Source organism: Trichoderma evansii (assembly GCF_050947405.1).
Source record: "Trichoderma evansii strain SZMC 28006 chromosome Unknown GGI43scaffold_30, whole genome shotgun sequence".
NCBI lineage: Eukaryota > Fungi > Ascomycota > Sordariomycetes > Hypocreales > Hypocreaceae > Trichoderma > Trichoderma evansii.
Window position 1 is genome coordinate 243,732 of NW_028145176.1, and position 15,432 is coordinate 259,163.

At 48.3% G+C, this 15,432-nt stretch overlaps 7 protein-coding genes across 7 annotated transcripts; 3 read left to right on the top strand and 4 right to left on the bottom strand.

Annotated features, from left to right (window-relative positions):
• Positions 1-379: 379 nt before the first annotated feature.
• Positions 380-3,239, top strand: GGI43DRAFT_417319 (Alpha/Beta hydrolase protein). Its single transcript, XM_083207408.1, has 6 exons — positions 380-620; positions 784-986; positions 1,062-2,419; positions 2,473-2,675; positions 2,738-2,854; positions 2,919-3,239. The coding sequence occupies exons 1-6, from the start codon at positions 516-518 to the stop codon at positions 3,006-3,008; spliced, it is 2,076 nt and encodes a 691-aa protein (XP_083055929.1). The 5' UTR covers positions 380-515; the 3' UTR covers positions 3,009-3,239.
• Positions 3,240-3,427: 188 nt separating this feature from the next.
• On the top strand, positions 3,428-5,034 carry GGI43DRAFT_417320 (uncharacterized protein). The gene is made up of 2 exons (XM_083207409.1): positions 3,428-4,149; positions 4,254-5,034. The coding sequence occupies exons 1-2, from the start codon at positions 3,753-3,755 to the stop codon at positions 4,568-4,570; spliced, it is 714 nt and encodes a 237-aa protein (XP_083055930.1). The 5' UTR covers positions 3,428-3,752; the 3' UTR covers positions 4,571-5,034.
• GGI43DRAFT_417322 (uncharacterized protein) lies at positions 5,035-7,790 on the bottom strand. The gene has a single exon (XM_083207410.1). The coding sequence runs from the start codon at positions 7,726-7,728 to the stop codon at positions 5,194-5,196; it is 2,535 nt and encodes an 844-aa protein (XP_083055931.1). The 5' UTR covers positions 7,729-7,790; the 3' UTR covers positions 5,035-5,193.
• Positions 7,791-8,529: 739 nt separating this feature from the next.
• On the bottom strand, positions 8,530-8,870 carry GGI43DRAFT_388251 (uncharacterized protein; the record flags this gene model as incomplete). The annotated part of the gene is made up of 3 exons (XM_083204038.1): positions 8,530-8,554; positions 8,621-8,748; positions 8,814-8,870. 3 exons carry the CDS (start codon positions 8,868-8,870, stop codon positions 8,530-8,532), a joined length of 210 nt encoding a protein of 69 aa, XP_083055932.1.
• A 1,048-nt stretch (positions 8,871-9,918) lies between these two features.
• On the top strand, positions 9,919-11,401 carry GGI43DRAFT_262347 (DSC4 family protein). Its single transcript, XM_083200999.1, has 2 exons — positions 9,919-10,436; positions 10,515-11,401. The coding sequence occupies exons 1-2, from the start codon at positions 10,156-10,158 to the stop codon at positions 11,317-11,319; spliced, it is 1,086 nt and encodes a 361-aa protein (XP_083055933.1). The 5' UTR covers positions 9,919-10,155; the 3' UTR covers positions 11,320-11,401.
• On the bottom strand, positions 11,402-12,929 carry GGI43DRAFT_262343 (rRNA-processing endoribonuclease). Its single transcript, XM_083200998.1, has one exon. The coding sequence runs from the start codon at positions 12,699-12,701 to the stop codon at positions 11,484-11,486; it is 1,218 nt and encodes a 405-aa protein (XP_083055934.1). The 5' UTR covers positions 12,702-12,929; the 3' UTR covers positions 11,402-11,483.
• A 184-nt stretch (positions 12,930-13,113) lies between these two features.
• On the bottom strand, positions 13,114-14,731 carry GGI43DRAFT_417328 (uncharacterized protein). The gene is made up of 3 exons (XM_083207411.1): positions 14,599-14,731; positions 13,505-14,543; positions 13,114-13,445 (listed from the first exon to the last, which is right to left on the bottom strand). Exons 1-3 carry the CDS (start codon positions 14,622-14,624, stop codon positions 13,425-13,427), a joined length of 1,086 nt encoding a protein of 361 aa, XP_083055935.1. The 5' UTR covers positions 14,625-14,731; the 3' UTR covers positions 13,114-13,424.
• Between the last annotated feature and the right edge of the window lie 701 nt (positions 14,732-15,432).

The following is a 15,432-nucleotide window of genomic DNA, read 5'->3' on the forward strand; positions in this document are numbered from 1 at the left end:
ACGATAATAGCAAGAGCTTTATATACTGGGCCAGCTTACATAGGCAAAGAGAGAGAAGAAAAAGAGGAACCATAAATGAAAATACACATCAGGAAAAGAGTTCTGCGATAGTATGATTACGTGGGTATGTAATACTAGCAGATGCTAGAAGAGGCAATACATAGAGGTAATATAACTGAAATCAGCAGCAACAAAGCAGCAAAAGTATCTATTAATAGTACATGTACCTTGGTAGGTGGAAGTAGAAATTAGTAGTGCGTTGGAGCAATTGGATCTAGCAAAACACGCCGATAGTGCGGGGTTGCGGATGCGGGGTCTTAGCGACTTTATAGCAGGTTCCCAGGCCATCGGGGTCCTCGCATGATGTGATTGCCAGATAACACGTACTATCGGATAGGCCTATTATCCAGGGCTAGTTGGGGCCCTTTCCTCCAATATTTTATTCTACTTCTTCCTCTTCTCCCCCTCTTTCTGTCCCAACTCACAGCATTCACACATTAGTCGAGCAGCCCTTGATGATGACAATTCAGGCCGCAAAGTTTACCCCAGAGGTTCTCCTCTCGGCGCCGCGGCGCTCGCCCGGCGTGCCCAATGCGACGGGCGAGCTCGTCTTATACACGGTAAGTGAAGATGCGATTTTGAACAAGCTCGTATTGGAGAAGAGAAGATTTTTCCTCCATGGCAATAACTAGTCTGGATTGCTCTTTTAAATACTCTAGAATTAGAACTGGCTTGCATTGGATGGATTGGAGAGAAACCAACTAAGACGACATCGCTTTTTAGGTCTCGACGTACTCTTTCGACACCCACTCCAAAACTTCCCAGATTCGAGTGCTCAACATTAAAGAGGGAACATCGCACCTGGTTTCCGAAGACTCCGCAGCCAGCGATCCTCTCTGGATCAGCGAAAAGGAAATTGCCTATGTCAAGGGCCTCGATAATGGTGCTTCGGCACTGGTGGCGCAGCATGTCCTTGACACAAATGAGTAAGCGAATACCCCAATGGACCTGCATGGCGAACGAGATCTTCTTTGTCCCAGAAGCTTACAGCTTTTCTTCAGAACAAACACCATCCACCGCTTTGCTGGGAGTATTTCCAGCGTCAAAGCCAAGCCTCTATCAGCAGACAAAGTGGCTTTCTGCTGTGCAGCTCTGACGACTCCTGACGGGCAGCTCTACAATCCATCTGCGGAACCAAAGTCTCATACCTCGGCCAAGATCTACAAATCCCTTTTTGTACGACATTGGGATTCCTGGAACACTGAAAATAAAAACTCTCTTTGGTATGGTCAGTTGGAGAAGGTAGATGGCAAATGGACGCTCGGAAACTCTGCTCTCACCAATTTGCTTGCGGGTACCCGATTGAACTCTCCCGTACCTCCCTTTGGAGGTGCAGGTGATTTTGATATCTCTTCGAGTGGCATTGTGTTTGTCGCCAAAGACCCGGATTTGAATCAAGCGAGATACACCAAGACTGACCTTTACTTCGTTCCTCTGAGTTCGTTCTTGGATAAGCCGGCTGTCCCCCAGATTGTCAAGACCGGAAGGCTGCTTGGATACTCCAGCTCGCCCGTTTTCTCTAATGATGGCAAACAAGTGGCTTTCCTTCGTATGAAATCTCAGCAGTACGAGGCCGATAAGACGAGACTTCTGTTGATTCCAGACGTGGCCGATCTGAGCAATGTCCAAGAATTTTACGAGACGGACGACGACAAGGGTGGCTGGGATTTCAAGCCTGATTGGATCGTGTGGAGCCATGACAACACGGAATTATACGTTGCGGCCGAGAAGCACGCTCGTGTTGTCCTGTGGAAATTGCCATCCTCGCCGTTGAAGGCAACATCTCTTCCCACCCCTATTCACGAGGACGGATCCGTGGCCGAGGCAAAGGTTCTCGGAGACAGCTCATCGTTGCTGATAACAACAAGGTCACGGGTTGAAAGCTCCAACTATTCGATACTCGATCCTGATACTAAATCAGTCACCGTTGTCTCCTCTACATCCAAACAGGGCAGAACTTTCTCTTTGACCAAATCGCAATGTCAAGAGATTTGGTACAAGGGCTCCAAGGGCTATCCCGTCCACGCCCTGGTTACTCTCCCCTCGACCTTTGACTCGTCTAAAAAGTATCCCTTGGCTTTCTTGGTACACGGTGGACCACAGGGAGCTTGGGGAGATGACTGGAGTACTCGGTGGAATCCTGCCATCTTCGCTGAGCAAGGTTACGTGGTTGTGAGCCCTAATCCGACTGGAAGCACAGGTTATGGTCAAGACCATACCGACGCCATCCAAAATAACTGGGGAGGCGATCCCTACGTGGATCTGGTCAAATGTTTCGAGTATCTCGAGAAGGAAGTGAGCTACATTGATACGGATAGGGCAGTTGCTCTCGGCGCTTCGTATGGTGGCTACATGATGAGTAGGTTCTACTAACGCCCGTGAAAGTAAGCTAGACATGCTAATTGGTTTCAGACTGGATCCAGGGCCATGATCTGGGGCGAAAGTTCAAAGCTCTGGTATGCCATGACGGCGTTTTTTCGACCCTCAGTCAGTGGGCTACGGAAGAGCTATTCTTCCCCGAGCATGACTTTGGCGGTACCCTGTGGGATAACCGAGAAGGCTATGAGAAGTGGGATCCAGCCAAGCACGTCGGCAACTGGGCCACACCGCAACTGGTAGGCTGAAATTAAGAAATATTATTCTCGTATAGTTAGCAGCTAACATTGTGTACTCATAGGTCATCCATAACGAGCTCGATTATCGTCTGCCAATCTCGGAGGGCTTGGCTATGTTCAACGTCCTTCAGGCTCGTGGCGTTCCTAGCAAGTTTGTTATGTTCCCCGATGAGCATCATGTAAGTCAAATTAAACTACTTATCCATCTCTACGAGGTAATTTTAGGTGCTAACAGATGGCAAGTGGGTACTCAAGCCAGAGAACTCGTTGGTTTGGCATAGAGAGGTGCTGGACTGGATCAACAAGTACAGCGGAATCTCTGAGCAAAAATAAGTATCTGTCACTTTTCTTGGGGGGTGTTTGCGCATCGATTTTGCACGAATTTGATAAGTTTGTAAAACATGTGAACCTTTTGGAGAGGCTTTTGTTTTGCTTCTTGGTTATCTATTACTTGCGCTTGGCAAATTGCATAACTGGATGGGACATTTTTTTTTTCTTTTGATAGCATATACTCGAAGCTATATCTAAAACACTATTGTTAAATGAATCATTTAATTTAGTTGACTTACTTGGTATATTCTTGGACTGATTCCTCTCTTCAACATTTAACAAGGGCGGCTGTTAATTCGTGCTAGAGCCGTATTGAAAGTGCCTACAGTGTGAAGTGCGCATTACAAAACGATACTGTGTTAGTTCCATACTGTGTTAGTTCTCTGCTAGAACTCTGAGCTTAATCTGAATCTCTATTTACACAAGAGACAAGCTTCACTTTACGCAGCTGCCCAACACGACATAAAATCTGCAGCCCAGCCGCCACAACCAAGCTTCGCCTTCTCTCGATACCCCGAATACGATCGCGCACAAAACTCAATTAGAGGCGAACATGCGCTGTGCGAGCTACTCAGTACGGCAGAGCCCATGACGTCCAAGAGAGCATATGCGACAGCCTCAGAAACATCTTTCTAGCGGCTTTCTCACAGCAATTTCTACTGTCTAGCTTTCTTCTACGTCTCCCTCTTGTATTTCTCCTCTTTTATCAATACATACACAAGCCTCAGGCCTCTTCACCATCTCGCGATGGCCCGTCCGCCCTCCATGTTTCACGCTTTCTTGCGGCCCTCGATTCTGCAAGTCCTTCGCGCGACGGGCTACCACAGCACGCGCCCCGCGGTGCTTGATACACTGACTGACATTGCGGCACGATATTTGGCACTTTTGTGCGAAAAGACTGCGAGAAATGCCATGAACAACCACGGCGATGCTGGGGACTACGATATTGTGGACGTCAGGATGGCGCTGCAAGAGGCTGGAGCTCTACTGCCAGAGAGGACTGAAACCGAGCAAATGTGGAAGGGAGAGGAAGATCTGAGAGGGGTGGAAGAGTTCATACAGTGGTTTTCTGGGACGCGCATGAAGGAGATGATGGAGATGGGTAGCGGAGATACTGAATCTGACGCTACCGACTATCTGGCAGGTAAGAAAAAAGCAAACGATGACAGAGATGGCAAAAGAAGTGGAAACGATTATGCATTCTTTTACTGCTACAAACTTTTGGCTAACATTCCTTGCCTTCTATAGCATTAAAAAAGAAGCACAGCAAAACTGGCGACGATGCCAAATGGCAGGGCACAATCTTTGGAAAAAACACGGATGGCAACGAGATCCTCGTGGAAGGCGGCCCCATAACCAGCATAGGTGAATGGATATCTCAGCGAGCTCCCGAATTACCAACGCCACGAGAATCAATAAAAGAACAAGAAGGAGAAGAGAAGCAAGAGCAGCAGAACGGGGACGAGCCCAAGACCATAGAAATGAGAAGAGGCTCTAGCTCGGGCCTCAGTTCAGTAGGCGATAGGCTGGGCGACGACGGCATCGAGGACATGGATCTGACATAGGAGTCGAGACATCCTAGTGTCGATGTGGAAGCGCCACTGGCCAAGTCGCAAGACGGGGAAAGGCGAAGAAGAAAATATAAGGCCGTGGTTTTTATTGATTGACTACTTCACGATAGCTGGGCTAGTATTTTCGGCATGAAAAACGGGGGAAGGCAAGGGAAAAGAGGTTAATTTGTCTCTTCCTCGCCATTAAACAGGAACAGGAGGTGTGAGATGAGAGAAGAAAAAGAGTCTGGGCACGCACTGCTCCTCCTTTTCTCTTTCATTGTTATTTTTGCATAGCGTTGGAGTTCCGGAAAGTCAAGGCACGAGAAGGAGGAATTCGGTGGTGGGTTTCATGGTTTTACCTAGACAAATGGCTTTAATATACACCAGATTGACTGCCAGCATGAAGTAAACTGAAGACGACGGATAGTTTTTTACACCTTGGATCAATGTAATTAAGTTCACTCGAAATATGAAAGCTCCTTTTCATATGCGTGAAGAGGTATTTGTAGTCATGCTATGGTACAGTTGAGTGTCTATGTATCCCAGTAACCCGCCTGTCTTTGGAGATGGCCTATCCAGTCATTCATCATAGTCTAATATACATTCTATACAGTTGTCATTCATACACAATATGCTCACCTCTTACCAGGGCCCCTTTTTAGTCCCAGCAACTCAAGTGCCCCCATCTGCTTCGCAACATCCACAAATATCTCCCGCTTGTCTTCTTCGTTGCCCTGCGTAGGCCAAAACTTCTTCTGCAGGAACGCATACAACGCGGCGCCGCGATTCTCGTCACCTTCCAGGCTTGCCCCGTTGGAATCCGCCCAGGCTCGCAGCTCGCCGTCAATCCCTCGCTTGGTCCTCATCAGCTTGGTTCGTTGAGAAGGTGTGTCCAAGGAGAGCTTGGTGGTGCCGAGGACCATTTCCATGACGAGCGTCTCGGGAGGGAGGAACCGAAATGTCTCTTTGAACACGGTTAAGGCGACGAGAAAGCCTGCGTTATCTTGGAGGCGGCGGAAAGTATGGAGGATTTTGCGAGCCAGTTGCCCGTCAATGCCATCGGCTTGAAACACGTCCTTGTGTTTGACAGTTTCTTTAAACATAGCCCGTGTGGCCTCTGCCTCCTTTGCTTGCGTCGCGGGGTCCATAATCATGTGATATCGATTCGCTCCGAGTGTCTTCCAAAGGGCGCTGAAAGTATAGGGATCAGGTGCGACTTTGCTGTTCTCAATGAGAGACTGATAGAGAGCCATTGCTTCTTGGGGCTGGCCCTCTTGGATAAGTGACTCGAGAAGCTGATTCATCATGAAAGCATCGGGGCTAATCTGCGCTTCACGGAAGGCATTCCACAAGGTCTCCAAGCGTTCATGGAGATTTCGCATGCGATAGTTTTCAGCAAGAAGAGAAAAGGTCTCGATAGTAGCACGTGGTATGCTCATCAGAGCTGGTTCCGACAATGGTGCGTCGTTGCCGTTAGAGTCATCACTGTGAGATTTTCTGCGGGTGACAAATCTGAGTCTAGATTCGACCATCTGCCAGCCCAGAGCATCGGCCTTCTCAAAATTCTCAGCGCTGCCTGACCGTTGCCAAGCACCAATAAGACCATTTAGTTGTATAGGCGACGCCTCAACGCCCTTTCCTCTCATGAACTCGACTACGCTAAAAGCACCATCCAGGTCACCAGCGCCAATTAGTCTCTTCAGCCATTTGCCCAAAAAGAATTTGTTAGCAATGGACGAGGGCATATACTTCTGACTCGTCAGATCGATTCGGCCCTCGCTCATCATGTCCACAAAAGCATACAACGCATTCTCAACTTGATGAGCAGTCAAGAAACATGCGACTACTTGGTCGTATTCTGAGAGCCCCATATCTTTCCCTAAAAGCTGTCTCATCTGACGGTAGGCAGTCCATGCTTTTTGTTTGCCTTCCTCGGTTCCCTGTTCGCAACAAGTCCGAATAAGCGGAAGCAAGATACGAGGGCTCATATTGCGGCTGAGGAGCTTATTTATTGCTCGTTCCGCTTGGCCCAAATCACCGACACGGCAGTATATCCTTGCGCCAAGTTCCCAGAAGTTCTGAAATGTCTCTGAATTTTCAGCCCCCAGCGTACTTATAGAACGCCTCCAGTTCTCCATGGCCTTGGACTCCCATCCGTCGACAAAAATGGCTTCGATGGCCAGGACCTGCTGTGCAGGATCAAGAGTAGCCTTGGCATCGCTCATATCCCTGGCCAGGACGGCAATTCGTGATAAGCTATTAGCGCTGTCTTTTGAACTCGAAAATGCTCTCCAGAGGACCTGCCACAAAGCGGGAGGGACATCGCTCCAATTTTGAGCCAGGGCTAATCTCGTCGAGTGGTATGCCTTGTATAATGACTGGATTGCCTTTGGCTTCAAGCCTGATTCCTTTTCTGCAAGAACAAATCGCGTAACGATAGAATTGAATTTGGTAAGCTTTCGGCGTCGATTCGTCGTTATCTCATCAGGGTTTATCAGGACTTGTGGTATTGACTCTCGACGTCCATCAGAGGGTGTACCCTCTTCCAATGATAGCTCCGGCACATCCCCAACGAGCTGCTCTAACACTCCCTTGGGAAGATTAGTACTTTCTTCTTTTATCTTATCGTCGATCGACCGTGAATAATCTTCCAGTTTCGCTATGAGTTTCTCAACGTCGTCCGCAGAGCTAGCTTTGCCCCAGTCTCCCCCCATCTCTTTCAAAACCTCTCCAAAGGCATCTCTCTCTTCTGGATTGCGAAGCCCTCTCCCTAGATTGAGGAGATTATCTCGTAGTTCAGCGGTTTCGGTACCACTTAACGATTCCTCAAAGGCGTGCCCACTGGACAATTCTTTCCGGCTTCGATCGCCCTGCTCGAAAAATCGAACAGAAAAGTCGTCCTCATCGCTTTGCTTCTTTCCCGAAGCCTGCAGTCTCTTTAACCCCTCCAAGTAGCCAGCCAGTTCAGCTTGAGTAGGTTGGCGAGTAATATCCGCATTGGGTCGTGATTGCGGTCGTGGTCTTGCCCTGCTCACTGTTTTAGAGGCTTGAGAGCTGTATGAAGCAGCCCACCAAGCCTGCGCCGGCTGCTTTGCACGACCAGTCAAGCATGAGCGGCAAACGATGTCATTTCGACATCTAAGGTCGCGAAGTATCGGTCGACATGACATAATTTGGAAGATTCAACAGAGCGTGGTGCATCCGGCACTCGCTCGTTTGAGCGCTTCGAAACTTTTTTTTCTAAATAGATGGTCAAGATTCTTGCGATTGCCTCGCTACTGGTGGATCTGCTGCCCGCCATCTCGTTATCGATAAGCAATACCAGTCGCTGGAAAGGTACTTTATATCGTAGCGCGAAACAGTGTACCGCTAAGTACTCCAGTAACTAACCTAGACCATTTCCCAGGACAGACTAGAATTCCACTTACACCACCTTGTTGGCACACTCTCATTATCTACAGATTCATATCTAAGAAATAAATTAAAGACGGGGCGCCACTTCAACTGCTTCCGGCATCATTCTCGCTTATAAACTAGATAGCTATTTCGTACTGTCGAGATGGACATGCTACACCGCAGGCTTTCAACCGTATGATTCAGAGTCGGTAAGTACCTACCATGCAGGTAGAATTGCATGTCTCACTAAAAGTACCGGCTTTTTACATGGCTATATTGATTTTTGGTAGCGTTGCATTAGTCGTTATCATGCATCTCCACAACGGCTCTGGGGTAATAACGGGCGTCGCCATCCCACATGCAGAGTCTCTTTGTTTAACTGTATTTATTATCTTTTATCTTACACTGATCTCATTCTGTCCGCCGGCCTAACTCCGCGGCTGTCACAAATAATGAAATTCCGATGCGTGAAGCATCCTGAGGGTTAGATAGGTACATGCAATCAAGACTTTGAGGACGAATCCGTCGTTGCGCGAGCTACAAAACTGAATAGAATATGAAAATGAAAATACAGGTTACTTGGCATTCCTCCCGAGTGTACTAATTGTGACATCTGATTAGATGAGAGATAGACATATGAATGGTCGGAAGCTCGGATGAACTGACCTATGGAAGAGCTGGCCGAAGATGCCCGGCTTGGATTGTTGGTCGGTCATACTCTGACGCCGAGCGCTGTTGTTGGCATTCTGATGGTGTTGGGAGAGGCCTTCAAATGCAGGCATGAAGCCGGAGCTCTAGATAATTGACACTGTCAGCGGTGTGTTCGGTGGGGTTCCGGTGAGCGGGGTGAGAGACTCACTCGACGGCGAGTGCCCTGGTTTGGTGTAGGGTTTTGGGGCTGCTCGGGATTGTTCATGTTGGCTAGCAATAAAGGTGCCAATGGTTGTAATTGAATGGTAATTCACTCTTTCAATGTGACAAGCTTTGAGGAAATCGAATGATTCAGACAGTGATAAAGAGGAGAGGGAGGGAGGAGGAGGGAGGGGAAGCTCTTTAAGTAGTAATAGCTCCCATGAGAGAAGACAACGCAAGCCGCCAGCCAGGACAAGCTTTCTGACCATTTGCCGGAGAACCAATAACGCCGGCCAATGGAAGTACCGGTTCACCACACCATAATGACACACGCACGTCGAGCTCGATTGACACTACCATATGTCGACTTGTGGCTGGAGTCTCGATCGGCGCTAAGAGGGTGCTCTATGTAAAACTCAGCCCATTTTACAGCGAGGAAGAGGCCGATCGATGCCCAAAGAAAATAGAAGCCTGTAAATGATCCCGGAGATCGAGAAGCGGTTGAGTAAGCCACGACAAATCGTTCGACATTGTTTATATAAGGTACAAGTGTGCACGAGACCACCTTTGCCGGTAGCTGCATATTCGCCTAGTACTCCTGCTAAGACTGGTAGTTGGCACTACAATAGCGAGTACAAATCCACAGTATGCAACCTGCATTAACCCCGAATCCTTCAAGATTAAGAGCCAATGTCTCACTTATTGGGGGACTCAAGGGCGAGGGTGGCAGACCTACTATGAATTGGCACAACAGCGCCGTGGGCATCTGGCCATATCATCGCAATCGGTAAAGTTCCCCTGCCCAACTCCTCTTCTGTGGCGCTTTCGGCCATAGCGTCATCGTTCTGTGACGTCGAGGGCTGCCAGCTCGGGCGTGTACAAAGCCCATCATTCCTGGTGTTGTCATTCGTGGTTATCGATGTACATGTACCGGTCCGTATGGAGCTGCGTGGGGCTGGTGAGACCCTGTTTTGCGGGGGAGGGCCTGCCGTCGGCAGCGGAGTACGTACCGAAGGCCCCGCAGAGCTGGCGGCCGGATTTAGTGTTGATCCTGAGTACTTGCTCGGATAAGCCACCAGGAACCCCTTGTGTGACGAATTAGCTTGTCTGTCCATGACTCCACCATCCGCCGCAGGTCTCAATAGGCGCGACCATCACGTATTGCTTGCTCGCCAAACTTTTTAGCTATCTGGCAACCTTTTACTGTTCACGCCCGGCGCTCCACAAATCCTGTGACTCTGACGAAGATAGAGACTGCCTGGCGGCTTATTTTCCGAGCTCGAGCCATCCCTGGGCCTGCTTCGATGCAGAGCAAGCCCCTCAGTCGAGCCGGATGATGATAGGCGACTATGAACAATGATGCTGCGCCTAGCTCTTCCGCGCGGAATCCCGACCGGCTCTCACCACCGGGTATCGGACCCAACAACGACACCAACAATGCGGAAGCAGATGCCCGCGACCGTCCTGGGTCACGGCAGCGTTCGAGGTCTAGCAATGGCCGGCAGCAGAAGAGGAGGAGCAAGAAGAAGCAGAATCCAGGACTAGCCAAAAAGCTTGGATTTCTCACACATCTGCTCAAGACACTCGATCTTGTCATTTTTGCCGAGCTGAGCTCTATGTATTATATGGAGTGCGTCAACATATTTCCTTCCCTCATTGGTCTCGTTTGTGAAGAATTCACACACTAACACGACGCCCTGTGATATAGATGCTCCATGCTCATGTTTCTCCTGCGAGCCGTACCGCAATACATGTATCTCTCCCCTAAAGACGAATCTTTCGCTCTACTCATGCCGGCCACTCATATACACGTCTTTGTGATACTAGTGCCCAATCTGATATGCATGCTGTTGCATCTCTTTGGTTCACTTCCTCTAGGACCTGATTATCATCGAGGATACCAACATGGGGGGATGATTATCGATTTCGTCGGGCAAATGCCTTCTGGTTATAGACTATATTATATACTGTTTGACTTGGTCATTCTTGCTATCCAGTCTCTGATGCTTTCGATACACAACCAACGAGAAGGCCTACGAGTTGCGCTCAAGACGTTCCGCCCACTCTCCAATCGAGTTCTGGAACCTATCCCTGGACGCTCTCCCGAAGACCTAGACGCAGAAGAGCGAGGAGTTTCACGGCATGAATCGGGTGTGACGGTCAACGAGACGGATGAGATTGAGCTGCAGCAGCTTGATAGACAGGGGAATGGCGAAGGGAATGGCGAAGGAACAGAAGAACGCTACGACCGCTACGAGCAGCCTGTAGCTGCTGCTGGAGATAACTCCAACGACGAATCACTGAGAACACATTTATCCGATATCATGAGCTCCGGTAACGCTGTGCTCAACGAATATCATGTAATTCATACAATGAAAACCGCCTTGATGAAGACTGGAGGCTCAACTGCCCTGTCTCTCCAGGCTATTGGCTATCGGGCAACTATGGCGAGAATACGGACTCGGCGTCGAGGTGCTACTCTTCGGAATCAAATAACTCGCCCTGTCAACTAGGGCATGTATGTACATATTAATATATACCTACGGAATGGAGTAATTCAACTTTTGTCATAACTAGCAAAACCTCCACAGACTCTATATTTCGCTGTAATTTTCGCCAAACGGCCAAAGCAAGACGAGGGAACATGACATCTTTTCCTATTGATTAATTAATTAGCTTAGGCGACCTTCCTTCCAACATTACCGACACCAGTGCCCTTGACGGAAACGATAATATCCCCACTGTCGTCCTCATCGACGTCCCGCAAACCCCAGCTACTTGCGCCAAATGTCTTTAGGTCTCTTGCGAGCTCAACTAGTTCCTCCGTACCGAGGATATCTCTACCAATTCTTAATCTGCCAACATCTTCTGAGCCCATTGCCATCAGGGTAAGCACAGAGCCTGCTGATACAGGGGTCACGCAGCCACCCTTTGCAATGGTCTCCAACAGCTGGTAAGCGCATCTCTTTCCAATATCTTCTGGGACCTCTCCACCGGAAGGCAGCACGACGACGTCTGCAGAGTATATTACGCCCACAGAGCTAGATTCGGCCACCAAGCTCAGGCCGTAACCAATGCCCAGTCTTCGCTTGCTACCAGCTTTATCTCCTGTAGGCACCAACGGGGCCTGATCGTACTGTGCTGCGATGTGGATGTCCGTGACGAATGGGTTGAGAATCTCACGGGCAGAGTGTATCATGCGAGCGTTATTTGAGGCAGACACGCCAGTGCAATAAGCAACTCCGCGAATCTTCCTTACTCGGCCGGGACTTCGGTTGAGATGCAGCGTCTTGGGCAAGCGGACTTGACTGGCGAAGCGAAGCTCGACAATACCGCCGCCACCTTTGCCGCCAGGGCCTGCGCAGGAGCGCTGCAGAACTCGGAGCTCAATTCGTGCGGGAGGGATGCCGAAAAGGCCGAAGAGAGGAAGAATAGCAGTACGGAACGTATCGACCGAAACATCGCCCGTCTCGGTGGAGGATGTAATGACACCGGGCCCGGAAAATCGCACGTTCATGTGCGCCTTTGAGAAGGGTGCCAGCAGACACAGCGGCAGGAGGAAGTAGGTGATACCCCTCGTGCAGGTTACGGGGATGCTGTGCTCGATAACGTCGCCCTCGGCGGCGCCCAGGCCGGCAATTGTGCCTGTGATGAGGCCCGGGTGGTATGTGATTGTGGTACCGCTGTAAGAGATCTGCATGGAGCTGCCGTTGGTGACGGCCTCGAGGAGCCGCAGGAAGGAGACCTCATGGGAGGCGAGACCCGGGTTTGTGGGCGAAGAGCTTCGGATCTTGGAGATGTGGATGGGACGGCCGGTAAGGGTCGCGATTGTGAGGCGCCGGGCGAAGGACCGGTGGCCGGTGAATCGGAGATATTCAGGCGAGGAGCCCGACATTTTTGTTCTTGTCTTTCTGTTACCCCTCTTCTTGTGTATTATAGGTTGCTTGTGAATTGAATCGCTCTTCTTTCCTTGGTTTTTCGTAGATGGGTGAGCAAAAAAAGATATGGGGTATTATATTGTTTCTTTTTTATCGCAAGTTTTTTGGTGTTTGCATGGAGTAGAGGAAAATTATTGTTTTCTGCCGGCGGATTGATTTTCAGTAGCTAGGAAGGGTAAGCGGTGGACTATTTTGGGATAGCGCAAAATAGCACCCACTAGTCGCCAGTGCGTCAAGAGCATCAATTAATGCAAGGTTGAATATCCAGATATAGAATATAATAAAAAAAGCAATTGCGTTAATAAATATTGATATAAATAGCCTAATAACTCAATAAGTCATTACTGAAAGCTATACTGCGCTTTTTGTAGTAGTCTTTGGTATTGCTAGTATTCAAAATGATTTTGATATCGCCGGGCTCACATATCATCCATTGCAATTTCAACTGTTAAAATCCACAGTTCATTTTCAATAAAGTACCAAAGCTATATGCAAAAATCTCGAATTGACGGCCGCCCTCCGCTCATATATACAATGCCAATAATGCTCTATACGCAATTATATCAGAACCTTCTGGTCTAATTTAAAAGATTTCCGATCTAAGCCGTTTGAGCAGTCGAGAATAAAGTTGCAAAAAGACTTTTATTAAAACAACGCCGCGCTTGGAATTTACGATTTTTCTATGCCTTCACCATGAAGATCTAATATTTTGTTAGCAAATGAATTTTCTTAGAGAAGAGGAGAGAAGATGTATAATCACCTGTTTTAATGCTTGGGTATCCGCGAAAGCAGCTCTCTTCTGGGCAATGAACCGAGATCTGACAAAGTTACGGCTCATTGGTGTTGATGTGCCTGTGCTTATCGGAGTAGCAGTGCCAGAACGCGATGCTGAGGGAGCCGCATCGGGCATCTCTGTGTCAGATTTGTCTGCATCCTTCTTTTTCTTCTTCTTCTTGTCCTTGTCTTTTTTGTCTTTCTTCTCCTTCTTCTCCTTCTTGTCCTTTTTAGAGCTCTTCACCTTTTCTGAGCCGCTATTTGACGATGATGGGGTTTCCACTGTATCGTCTGATTCCGCAGCATCTTCACTGGTCTCGGCTAGGGCCTTATCTTTCTTCGACTTCTTCTTTTCCTTCTTCTCTTTCTTTTCCTTCTTTTCCTTCTTCTTTTCCTTCTTGGCCTTTTCCGAGTCACTGGATTCAGTTGACGCAGATTTTGCCAGCTTCTTAGCCTTTCGCTCTTCCTTTCGCTGCTTCTTCTTCTTCTTCTCGTCTTCTTCATCTGCCGACTCCTCCTTGTCTTTCAGAGCTTCAGCTTTTCTCTTCTTGGATTTCTTGTTGTCTGTTTCAGAAGAACTCTCTGATTCATCCGAGCTGTCTTTTGAATCGTCGTCCTCTTGCTCCATGACATCACCAACCAACAGACCTCCTCGCACGAATCTCATCGGACCCCATTTCTGCTCCACATAGGCGTGCATCTTGACCTGTAGTCTGGCTTGTTGCTTCTCTTCCACTTCGGCTTCGGATTTTCCATTCAGGCGGCTCAATAAATCGGAGAAGACGTCGAGACCGGTGACTTCGTCCTCCTTGGACTTGCTATAACCGAGACCCTTCATGTCATCCTTGAGCGAGACCCGAATATACGACGCATTCGCAGCGGTGTGGAATTCAGAGTGCGCTGAATCTTTGGCTCCCAAGAACTGACCGGGCTCCCAGCCTTGTGATCTCAGCATCTTCTGGCCGAACGTGGTGGTGTCGCGAGTCCATCTTGTGTTGTTGGGATCGTGCTGGATTTTCCGGCGCCTGAATTGATATTAGCGACTGTTTCTGTCGATGACTTCGTCTGCAAATAACTTACGTCCTTGACTCAGCAAGCAGCCCCATTGTGTTGACTTTGTTGGAGAGCAGGCGGCTCTCTTCGCTTTCTGTATGTAGATATGTGTGATTCTGCGCAGTCAAGCTTCGAAACTGATTGCGAAGATTGGGCTGGCAAAAAAATATTAAAGCGGGGTAAATTGTCTTATCGCGCGCTGTAATTGGATACAGAAGCAAGTGCCGTCTGGCTTGGCCAAAACAGGCTTAAGAGAGGCTAAGGATGTTGAAGGCGGCGGGAATGCCCCTGTAAATCCTCGCTAACATCGTGGCGCTTTACTGGCAAAGCAATCCTTCCAAATGCAAGATGAGCTTATCCAGATATTTTCTATTCATTATTTGCCTTATGCATCGCTTCTTTAGACATAATTCCAATTAAAACTTTCTCATATTTATTGAAATGTGTTGATTCTTAGGATGATATATGTGAGCTTGGTGCTGGACTGCTATGGTGAAGCTGTACGCAATTCCACAACTGACATCTCACGATGCATTCGTGTTTTTCACTTTAACTGTCATAGTATTTTGTCGATTCTCATAGTAACATGCCTTTCGCATTTTTTTTATAGAAATATGTAAATAAATTCTTAGTTCATGATTATTAAGATCAATTGCTATGGCGCATGAATGAACTGATGTAGGCATTTGAAAGGTGCATGTACTTTGTTACTTTACTTAGTAAGTTGTCTGCATCTCAGTCTTGCATGTTGAATGGTCTACGTTTTAGCATTAAAGATATACACGTAACACACAGTTAGCCATTAATTTTTCTAGTCTATCGATATGTCTTCCAACATCACTTGAAACCCTTGATGGATAT

What these genes read in the sequence shown, in the direction of transcription:
- GGI43DRAFT_417319 (XM_083207408.1), top strand. Translation starts at nt 516, where the DNA reads ATGATGACAATTCAGGCCGCAAAGTTTACCCCAGAGGTTCTCCTCTCG. An exon ending in CATGTCCTTGACACAAATGA is followed by an intron (nt 987 to 1,061) that starts GTAAGCGAATAC and finishes GCTTTTCTTCAG; the next exon opens with AACAAACACCATCCACCGCT. An exon ending in ACTGGGCCACACCGCAACTG is followed by an intron (nt 2,676 to 2,737) that starts GTAGGCTGAAAT and finishes GTGTACTCATAG; the next exon opens with GTCATCCATAACGAGCTCGA.
- GGI43DRAFT_417320 (XM_083207409.1), top strand. Translation starts at nt 3,753, where the DNA reads ATGGCCCGTCCGCCCTCCATGTTTCACGCTTTCTTGCGGCCCTCGATT. An exon ending in CGCTACCGACTATCTGGCAG is followed by an intron (nt 4,150 to 4,253) that starts GTAAGAAAAAAG and finishes TGCCTTCTATAG; the next exon opens with CATTAAAAAAGAAGCACAGC.
- GGI43DRAFT_417322 (XM_083207410.1), bottom strand. Translation starts at nt 7,728, where the DNA reads ATGTCATGTCGACCGATACTTCGCGACCTTAGATGTCGAAATGACATC.
- GGI43DRAFT_262347 (XM_083200999.1), top strand. Translation starts at nt 10,156, where the DNA reads ATGAACAATGATGCTGCGCCTAGCTCTTCCGCGCGGAATCCCGACCGG. An exon ending in AGCTCTATGTATTATATGGA is followed by an intron (nt 10,437 to 10,514) that starts GTGCGTCAACAT and finishes CCTGTGATATAG; the next exon opens with ATGCTCCATGCTCATGTTTC.
- GGI43DRAFT_262343 (XM_083200998.1), bottom strand. Translation starts at nt 12,701, where the DNA reads ATGTCGGGCTCCTCGCCTGAATATCTCCGATTCACCGGCCACCGGTCC.
- GGI43DRAFT_417328 (XM_083207411.1), bottom strand. Translation starts at nt 14,624, where the DNA reads ATGGGGCTGCTTGCTGAGTCAAGGAC. An exon ending in CTGCTTGCTGAGTCAAGGAC is followed by an intron (nt 14,544 to 14,598) that starts GTAAGTTATTTG and finishes ATATCAATTCAG; the next exon opens with GCGCCGGAAAATCCAGCACG. An exon ending in ATACCCAAGCATTAAAACAG is followed by an intron (nt 13,446 to 13,504) that starts GTGATTATACAT and finishes ACAAAATATTAG; the next exon opens with ATCTTCATGGTGAAGGCATA.